The sequence below is a fragment of the Simochromis diagramma genome, unplaced genomic scaffold (genome assembly GCF_900408965.1).
Source record: "Simochromis diagramma unplaced genomic scaffold, fSimDia1.1 OVJJ01000802.1, whole genome shotgun sequence".
Lineage (NCBI taxonomy): Eukaryota > Metazoa > Chordata > Actinopteri > Cichliformes > Cichlidae > Simochromis > Simochromis diagramma.
The window spans coordinates 6,682,761-6,693,246 of NW_024387492.1; the positions used below are offsets into that span (position 1 = coordinate 6,682,761).

General features: G+C 38.6%; 2 protein-coding genes across 2 annotated transcripts; one reads left to right on the plus strand and one right to left on the minus strand.

Annotated features, from left to right (window-relative positions):
* Positions 1–271: 271 nt before the first annotated feature.
* Positions 272–3,176, minus strand: LOC120724625 (leukotriene B4 receptor 1-like). Its single transcript, XM_040016902.1, has one exon. It carries the CDS (start codon positions 3,161–3,163, stop codon positions 2,252–2,254), a length of 912 nt encoding a protein of 303 aa, XP_039872836.1. The 5' UTR covers positions 3,164–3,176; the 3' UTR covers positions 272–2,251.
* A 283-nt stretch (positions 3,177–3,459) lies between these two features.
* LOC120725352 (serine protease 23-like) lies at positions 3,460–7,247 on the plus strand. Its single transcript, XM_040018196.1, has 2 exons — positions 3,460–4,104; positions 4,579–7,247. The coding sequence occupies exons 1-2, from the start codon at positions 4,076–4,078 to the stop codon at positions 6,020–6,022; spliced, it is 1,473 nt and encodes a 490-aa protein (XP_039874130.1). The 5' UTR covers positions 3,460–4,075; the 3' UTR covers positions 6,023–7,247.
* The last annotated feature ends 3,239 nt before the right edge of the window (positions 7,248–10,486 follow it).

The following is a 10,486-nucleotide window of genomic DNA, read 5'->3' on the forward strand; positions in this document are numbered from 1 at the left end:
ATGTTTTCTTTATTTTTTTTAATAGCTTGTAATGGTTTTTAATAGTAAGTTTGTTTGGTCCTCCCTAATTTTTTTTCAGTATTTTCTTTAGGAGAGCAGACGGATGATGCTGACTTTTTATAACTTTGCATTATTGATCAGTGAGGAGTTAAAGGACTAAATTTGACTAAAATAAATGTTATATTATTATTTTTTATACATCGTTTGGTTTCTTCTGTTCTCAGACTTCTTGCCAAGATATGTTTAGTTATCAACTTTTGTCATTTTGTTTTGTATTCAAGACTTTGCATCCAAGGTTAAAAATGATTCAGCTTTGTATGTTTTCTTTCTTTGCCAGTCCAGAAAACCCCCTTTTGATTACCAAAAGTGTGTGTTACACGTTGTGAAAATCTTTAATGAGCATCTTGGCAGGGGTGCACAGAGACCAGGCAAGTCAAACTTGGATGGGAAAGAGTTTCTTCTGTTCCTTACAAGAGGCAGGAGAAAACCCCGCCTGGGCCCAAAGGAACAGCTGGGGGAAACACTGAATCACCAACCACATTCTCTCCCGCAGTAGTCCTGACCCTTTGGGTGGGATGGATTTACCAGTAGTGTCTAGACAGAGTTTTGTACTGAGGTTACAGGTTGAACAAGACAGCTGCCCATAAAGCCTGAGAGCATAAAAAGGGTGACTTGGCTAATCAAACATATCAGTGCAAATATCCTGAAACATTTCAGTGGAAGAACAATGCAGAGTTTTATTGAGAATTTCCACAAATATAATCACAGATGCTGTGGAAGTAACAAAGTGAAGCCTTTAAAAATACAAATCAATTTCTCTGGAAGTCATCTTTGCTGAACTGTGGGTTATATATACTACTATGAAGCAGACACACACACACACACACACAGTTACCTTGTAACAGTATATGTGTGCGTAACACACTTGTATAATATGATAAACTGTGGAACTAAAACTATGCAATGGTTTTGGAACAAACTAGAGCTAATTTATAAATATATCACATCAGTATTAAATATAATCGAGAATTATAGGAGATCATTTAAGTACTTTTTTGTACCCATAATGATACTATATAGTATTTGAGAAATATGTTACCTTATTGTTGAGTTAGGTAACCTGAACCTGGGTCGGTCTCTAGCTAGCCAGCTGCTAGCTTTGCATTTACAGTACAGAAATGAAGGTGCTTTCAGTGTTCTCATCAAATCCTCATGAACTTAGATAAATATAAACATTCAGAATTCACAAAACTTTCTCTAATAAACATTTAAACTATTACAGAACATTTAAAGCTATGGGGAAATCATTTTTCGTTGTGTTCCCACTCTTAATAGGAAGAACATACAGGTACTTCCTCTTCCTGTGATAACTACACTTTTGGTAAAACCATTCACCATTTTGAATTTTAAAATTCCCTTTATATGCTTTTAATGGCATGGTACAATGTGCCTGTTTTCATACTATTTTAAAATGCCTATGAATAAAAACAAATGTATTAACAAAATAAATGTGAAATGATGAGTTAATGGAAGGATAACTGAGTTTACACACATCTGCTTGCTGTATTAGAGCAGCACTCTGTCCTTTCTGTTGGTAATATCACAGACAGAAGGCTGTTCCTGTTGATGAAGGAGCTCCAGTGAAAACATTTATTCAGTCTTTTCATTAATTGTTGTTTCTTCTGACCGGCTGATGGATATAAAGTCCACAAAAACACCCAAACTCAACATGAGAAAATTAAAAACATGTAGAAACTGCTTTGATTGTCATCAAGCCAGTGAATGGTTGATATCAGCTGGTGTCACTGTCATTGATATGATTACTTCAATTTCCCAGCTGTCTCAGATTAATGGAGATTACATTATAATTTCAGATGAAATTCTTTGTAATTATATGTAATTTGATAGGTACTTTGATTCTATTGAATGTTTGCCTCATTCCTTTTCAACAATCATGTGTTTTTAAGCTCTGGCTGAGGACCAGATGTAATCAGCGCACAATTGATTTGAGGGGAGATGTTGCTTAACCTTGAAATTCATCATTAAACCACCAATCACCAACAGTTGGCTGTGACAAATAAAGAGGACCCTGTGCGTATCAGAAGAAGAGAGGAGATATTTTGACTCAAAATATTATTTCCAGTATCAGCAGGGCAAAAATTATTCTCCAAAGATGTTCAACATTGAGGTGCTGCTTCTTCAGTGACATCTGTTGACTTAGACAGATTTTGGGGAAATCTGAACTTCTCCACTAAATGTTCAGCATTTTTTGGCAAAGACTGCACAAACGATTAGAAGTAAAGGCATAAAGGAGTGGATTTACGGCACTGTTTACAAATGTTACAGAGGCAAAAGCGTTCCAGGTGTCCTCGCTAAACTTTAACAAGGATTTGTTATCGAGGGAAACAGCTGCAATCTCCACCACATTCATGGCACGATATGGCACCCACAGGACAAATACAGTCACTATGATGCTGGTAATCAGTCTGGTGGTCTGTGGATTGTTGAAAAAGGCTGCTTGATTCAGCTTTCTGTAGAGACTGATGTATGAAAAAGCCATGACAGAAAATGACACAACTCCTACCAGGAGTCCTGTCAACACCACAGCTACCCTCTGACCCTTGGAGGAGTAGTGAGGTTTGCAACGTGTCCAGTGCTGATCTTTGTCCAGCCATCGAACCACTAAAGCAGGGATGGACAGGGTCATCGAAGCCAGCCAGAGAGGAGCCAGCAACAACCTTGCTTTCACTAGATTTAAACTCCTCTGTAAGTGAACCACCTGAAGGTAACGCTGAACACTGAGCACAGTCACAGTCAGCAGACCGGCATAAATGCTGCAGTACCCAATGTATGTTATGAGCTTGCAGGCTACCAAGCTCAAGGTCCAGCCATAGAGAAAATAGTAAATCCACAGTGGAAGGGTAACAAGGCAGAGCAGGTCTGACACAGCCAGATTCAGCATCAAACTCTGGCTCAGACTGGACATGTTCTCCCAGTTTGGCTTAAGAACGATGACAGCGATGTTTCCAGGGAATCCCAGCAGGAAGCAGATGGACAGCACTACTACAGGAACAAGACTCCTGGAGTCCAAAGAAGGATGAGGTGAATCTCCAGGAGAGGAAGAGATGTTAGAAGTAACCGTGGTGGAGTTGACTTGTGCCATGCTGGAAACTTGGTGTGAGTGGCATGCACTAATAATGATAAATGTTGAAGGTGTTCACCTTTTGATGAATCAAAGGGGAACTAATAACAAGGAAACTGTGATGCTAATGCAAATGAGGATTAATCCCTTAGTATCACATTGTCACAACAGATGGAACAACACCAAGGAAGTATAGATTTCACATGTATAAAGACTGAGAACTAATTTTCAGCGTTTACGTCATAGAACTGGATGTTTTCCACTTTCCTCGGAACTGGTCAGGCTATTTTGACTTCATAGAGGTCAACAAAGGTTGACAAAACATGAGAATAACACAATAACACAAGAATAAAATCTCTGCAGCAGCAACTAATAGGATAGGAATAACTTGTAATTGCCTGTAGCAGAGTCTTTGTTGACATGAACAGCGGGGGTTAAACTACAGGTAAGAGCTGCACTGGACTCATGTCTAGAAACACTTTGATAGGTCGTTTGAAATACATTTAATACACACACACACACACACACACCCCACACATAAACCTACACTCAAAGTTTCTCGAGGCTGATTTATATGTAAGAGCAATAAATGTTTATGTTTAAATACAGTTCTAAAAGAACGAAATAGCAACATAAACCGGAATCTGTGTCCACACGACTGCAACTTTGACCTCAAACATGATGTCATCACTTGCTAAAAATACAAAAGCCTTCGTGCTGCTGGGCTGGTTCATCCCTCTGCATGCCTGGTGCTGACTTTTTTTTTTATACATCGGAGTGGGATGTGGATGCCTATGAGGACCCTGCACGCTGCCTCTCATTGCGATCCCCCTCTTTTTTTCCTTTGAGCTCAGCAAATGATGGAAGCAGTCTGCGGGAAGTATTTCGGATAGAGAGAGTTTTTTTTTTAATCCACAGTAAGGACAACGCTAAATGGGAGTGCTTATTTATTTTATCTGCAGGTAGGAATGTTTTATATTTTTCATTTTTTTTCATGCCGCTAACAACGAAAAGGTCACATTAGCTTATTTACATTAATATGTCCTTCTTTAAAATTTATCTGTAAAATGTATATATTTTTAAATTTACGGGTTATGCCGATTTATTTTCATAGCTTTCACGTTGTTTGTTATTGACCTGCTTAACTTTGCAATAAATACATTAGTTTGGATCCAGAAAATATGTTTTCGGTTTTATAGGAAAGGTAATGATTATATTTCGTGATTAGATTAGAAATACTTTTCAAAGTTAACGGAAATAACTAACATGTAATTTCAATTTAAAGTGAAATCTTAAACATTTAGCTGCCGAGCTATTTTCAATTCATACGAAAAGCTTGTGCGCCATCTGCTGGACGTTTAACTCCTAGCCTCAGTGTAAAAATCTTTTGGTATTTCTCTCCAACTCTCAAATTTTTTTTTTTACTGTATTTTCAGCGGGATGGCCCTGACTCATTTGAAGTGTGTGCTGCTCTGTGTAGCTGCACTTTCAGCTTCTGGTGTTTTTGGCAACAGTGAGAGCAACGAGGTGCACAGGTGGACCAGACAGAGCCTTCCTGAGCTGGTGGCCACACGCACAGCACTTTTAAGAACACCTTTGTTCACAGGGCAGGAAGAGGAAAAAGAAGAATTAGAAAGAAGAGCAGCAAAGATGCTCTGTGGAATAGAATGTCAAAGCACCCTACCACCTGTAGACCAAACTGAGCAAGAGAGAAATCTGGGATATGAGACGCTGTATGAAAATGGCACTCGCACACATACAGACATGAGTTTGCAGGGAATCAACAAGATGTCTACAAGACCACCGGCACATTCAACAGGTCTTCCCCGCAGGAAACGGCAGGTTTATGGAGCAGATGGTCGTTTTGTGATCTCAGACTCCCATTTCATCACCAACTACCCGTTCTCTACTGCAGTCCGCATCTCTACGGGCTGTTCTGGAGTCCTGATATCTTCAAAACATGTGCTAACAGCAGCACACTGCATCCATGATGGCAGGGACTACCTGGAGGGTGCCAGGAAGGTTAGAGTAGGTTTGTTACAGCTGAAAACTACAAGAGGAAGTGGGGGGAGGAGAAGAGGAGGGAGGAGAAGACAAGGAAGGAAAGGAGGGGCTGAGAAAGGTGAGAAGGAAGGAGAGAAGCAGCTAATGGATGGAGGTGGGGAGATAAATAGTTTAGTTGGGGAGAGAGGGAGAAAGGGAGTTGAAGGTAGAAGACGTAGAGGGAGAAAAAGGGCTGAGGAGGGAACAGCTGATGGTGGAGACAAAAAGTCTGAGAGAAGAGGGAGACGAAAAGGCCTCAATCGTGTACGCCGCAGTACTGGGGCCACACAGGAACCAGTGTTTCGCTGGACTCGAGTTAAGCAAACAAAAATCCCTCAAGGATGGATCCACACCCAGAACTCTACTAATTCTCTTTCCCCCGACTATGACTACGCCCTTCTGGAGCTGAAACGACCAGTAAAGCAAAAGCACATGGAGCTCGGAGTAGCACCCTCGACTGCACCCCTCACAAGGATCCACTTCTCAGGCTATGATGCTGACAAAAACCTGCCTGACGGCATCGGAGATGAGAGGGTGGTTTATCGCTTCTGCTCAGTGGCAAAGGAGTCTGATGATCTGATGTATCAGCACTGCGACGCGCAGACCGGTGCTACAGGGGCGGGTGTTTACATCCGACTCAGGCAGGAAGCGGGACACACAGGCAGCAAGGGGAAGTGGAAGAGGAGGGTGATTGGAGTGTTTTCAGGCCATCATTGGGTGAAGATGGAGGGGGGTGAGCAGAGGGACTTTAATGTTGCAGTGAGGATCACACCTCCTAAATACGCCCAGATCTGCCACTGGATCCATGGAGATCCAAGTCTTTGTAAAGAGGTCTGAAGATACAGAGAGACAGAGCAGAGGGTATGTGAGAGGCAAAGAGCTGAAGACACCTTTAAAGGGACTCAAAGATCAGGGACACTGTGTATAAAACCTGTAGAGAACTGTCTCATCATTGGTGCTAAACAATTAATCCTTGATTAAAAAAAATAAAATAAAATAGAGCTTTAGAAGCTTTGTATAGACAAGCCCCACAACCCACCCCCCCAAAAGTCATTTTAGTAGAAGTATTTTTAAAAGTAATCGCATCTTCAAAGTGCATTATGTCAGAATGGAGCTGAATATTTCTCAGTGTATCCAATTTTAGATGTTCTTAAGATCATTCTAGGAAGAAAGAAGAAAACTTGAGGATGTTTTCTTTACAGACACATTCACAATACTGATTTACATATAAAAGAAGCAGAGTTTCCAGTAAAACATTTCCATAAAAGAATTCTTCATCAAATAATGTGACAACATAATGCCTACATGATCCATAATGCAATCCCACTGCCACAGTCTGGTTGGAGGTTAGAATAATAGTGATGTCTTTAAACTTAACTGCAACTTTTAACTGCAAAGGCTGAAGTCATGAACCTTAAGCACAGACAAGGAGCGGATGAGTTTTTTTTTCTTTTTATTATTTAAGACATTTTAATTTCAATTTTAGCAACAGTTATTGTGTTTTCTATTTCTAAATTGTATATAATAGGATTGTGGGTTTAAAAGAGCTGCAGCTTTTAATAAATTGTAAAAATGTGAAAAAAATATGATCTGAAATCAGCTTCTCTCTTCAATGAGAGTTTGACAGACCAACCTTGAGTTGAAGACTGCTGCATTTGTCTCTGATTCTGGATCTGTATCCTGTTCAGCCGTTTATTGGGTTATTTAGAGAAGTTGGTTTTAGTTGTACTTGTTAAGGAAATACTGGTCTACATAACATATGTATGGATTTTTTTATTACTGTACTTTTGATGATTTTTGACAGTGTTGATGCAACAAACACGTTTTCTTGTGTAATTCTTTCTGTAAAGAAATGAAATAAAATTGCTGATACAAACCAAAGCAGACAAGTCTGAGCCCCGAGGGTCACTGAGATCAATATATTGATGTATCCTTCATATTTCACATTCATCCACATTTTATACTTCTTTTATATTTCTTTCAAAATTTTGTTATGCTACACTGGATAAAGATACAGTGACTTTTTGGAAATAATATACAGGACATTCAGCATATACTCGAGCTCTTTAGACTTCAGCAGCAGCATGAACCAGTGTACTGATTTCTGCTTTTCATTTCAATTCAGCTCATAACTCTGGAGACATAAGTTTTATAATTTATAATACAGTCTGGCTCTATTAACCTACAACCAGAAATGAATGACAATTCAATATCTTGATGAAGATATCTCTTAATAAACCAGATTAGGAAATACCTGAAAGTTGATTCCTTTCATTTCAATGCCATATTTTCAGTGGGAGAAATGTTTGACTCCTCATCCAAGTGACTTCTTCTTCTGCGTTTCATGGCTTCAGGTTTGTTGTGTTCGTTCTTCCCAGTTTAGGTTTTTCTTAGTTTTTGTCCCTTCCCATCTCTGCCTCTGTTTGTATTCTCACGAATTGTAAATAAAGCTCACCCGCAGTAAAGTCAGTGCCTGAAATTGGGTTCTTCTCTTACCACTCCACACGTCTGTTGTTGCAACAGTGACAGTGCTATTAACAGCGAGTTTGGGGAAAGGTTGCAGTCACCACACTGTAAGGTGTTGACGGACGTGCTCTTAGGACCTTCCTCAGTTCAGAAGTAACTGTTCTCTTTTCACATAAATGGCCTCCATCACTCCTTGGTCAAACCAGCATTCATCTCTGTCCAGGATGTCTGCATCTCATCACTAAAGCTGACCAGTAGTCTCTAGATGCACATAGACTGCAGAGTCCTGACTCGACAAGGTGGCTCTTCTGTGTTGCAGCATCGACTTAGCTCACAGCTGTTTGGTTTCTACAGTGTATACTTTATAACAAACAGTGTCTGTATCTGACACTCCTTCACTCCTGACATACAGCCTGATGTCATCATTGTGGCTAACGGTTTGCTCCAATCTATAGTCATGAGTCATAGACTTTCTTGTGGTTCAATTCATGTTGTGCAACTCAGAGTTACAGGAAACAATTGTTTTATACATTTAGATATATCACTACTTTGGGAAATATGCAACTTTATTTTTGACTTATAATGACGGTAATGAATCCGGGTAGGTGTCTTGTTAGCCAGGTGCTACCTGCCAGCTTAACATGGATGGATATATATCTTTACATAGAAATGAAAGCTGACAACATAGAGAATGCAGTAGATCAGCACAACGACGTCTTCAGAAATGAATGTAAAAAACTCTTGTCGCATGCTGAGTTATCTAGCAACCATTGTTTAAACTCATTAACCTAATCCCATCCCTTATTATTTTTGCGATGAAGGCTCCTATAACATAAGCCAAAAAATGCAAAATATGCCAGAGCTGCTTTGATAAAAGCGTGAAACAGTCTTCAGAGTCTCAGCGTCTCATTTCTATTGTTGAGAATTATTTCTGAGTAGAGTTCACTTTAGTTCATGTCTTTTATGACCTCATATTTCTTAAAATAGGGTATTTTTTATCACTGTGTATTTAGATATCATCTTTTGCTTTTTTTAGTGTGGTATATAAAACCCTTATTTTGGAAATTATACATATATGGTACTCTATGCCTGTAAGTCATTGGCTGTTTGGGGCCTGATAGACAGAAACAAGAAATGTAGCTTAGTCAAAGTACCTCTCAGATTTGCCTGTTGCATGCTATGATACAGTACCACTCCACACCAGCAAAGGGCGCTGCAGCTCACACTCTGATCAAAATTTCCATTCATATCCAAATTGTGCTTTAAGTAAAGCAGTGTTTTCCAGCCTTTGTGGTTTACTGCTGTTTTCCTAAAACATTTTTAGAATGTGTGCTTACCACATCGCTGCGTGACCCTGCACGCTTTAGTCAGAGATATAGCCAGGCGTACAGATACAGAGCACAATGTGTCTGAGAAGTACCCATCTCTGTCAGAGAACAGGATACATATAATAGTTTCAAACATCAGTTAAAAAGATAGTTGATTGATAATCAGTTTTGTCAGCATTGAGGTGGTTTTATTCTCCCAGTGGCATGTTGTGTTACTGTTTTTAGTATAGGTTTTCTGTTATGTATTTTTTTTCTCCTTTTTCCTACCCTTTATTTATTTTATTTTATTTATTTTGTTTTTATGTTGCTTTTAAGATCTAATATGAATGAAAATTTGCAAATTTATTAATTTACATTGTCCCTGTTAAAAAACAAAACAAAGCTAATGAAAACGGAATTTAGATTTTTTTTATGGGTAGTATATCCTTTTAATACATTGAATATGTCTAGAAGAGAAGTACAAATGACAAATCACACTATGCTGAAATTTTAAATCTGATTAATTGTGTTACAACTGACCGATGTCAAAGTAAAATGTGTAATAGACGTGCGGGTCCACTGTGTCAATTTCATGCTTTGCATCTCCAAAACGTAAAATGAAACATGCATGCAGAAGTTCATTACCAGCAGGGGGAGATAACACACCATTTAAAGGCAAGAAGCCTTTAAATGTCTTAATATTAATTTAACTAGAGACTTTTGAGGAATACAATTTGCATCATAGTATTTTTATATTCTTTTTTTTATTTAACTTTTTTTTTAAAAAGGTTATAGGTTGATATAGACAGCTGTCCATAGAACATAAGAGTACATTTGATCTGACCAGTAATTAAAGCCCTTTTTCTCAACCATACAAACAGAGGAAGACCCCCTTGAGTTCATGGTTCACCTCACATATCAGTGCTGAAGTCACTTCTGGTTGCTCTTTAAGTTAGTGAAAAGAAAGCAAGAAGGTGACCACTGGACAGAAAATAAATTCTAACATGAGGATGGAGACAGCAATAAAACAAATATAATCCATGTCAAAAGAAGAACAATGCAGAGCTTTATTAAAACATTTCCAGTGAATATAACCAGTGAGACTGTGAGTAAACAAAGTGCAGCTTTTAAAAAATACAAATGAAGTATTTAGGAAGTCTCCATTCCAGAGGCCTGCTGTCTATATATAGTCCTATGAAACACATACATTTACTTTATAACAGTAACAGGTACACAGGTTCAGTCTGAAGAAATAACTTGGAGGAGTGACAAAACATTTCTCCCACTGAAAATGTTACATCCAGATGAACTGAATCAACTTTGTGGGTTGTCCTTACATGGATGATTGAGCCTGTGTCAAGAGAGTAACAGGTTACATTACAGATTTAGATGTTAGTTACAACAAAATTAAGAAACTTGCATCAAATGAGCCATTGCAAAATAAAACTATAATATAAAGCAGCGATACATTAGATCCACCTCACCCAGCTACAACAGAGAAAATAACTTATAAATAGATAGACAGATA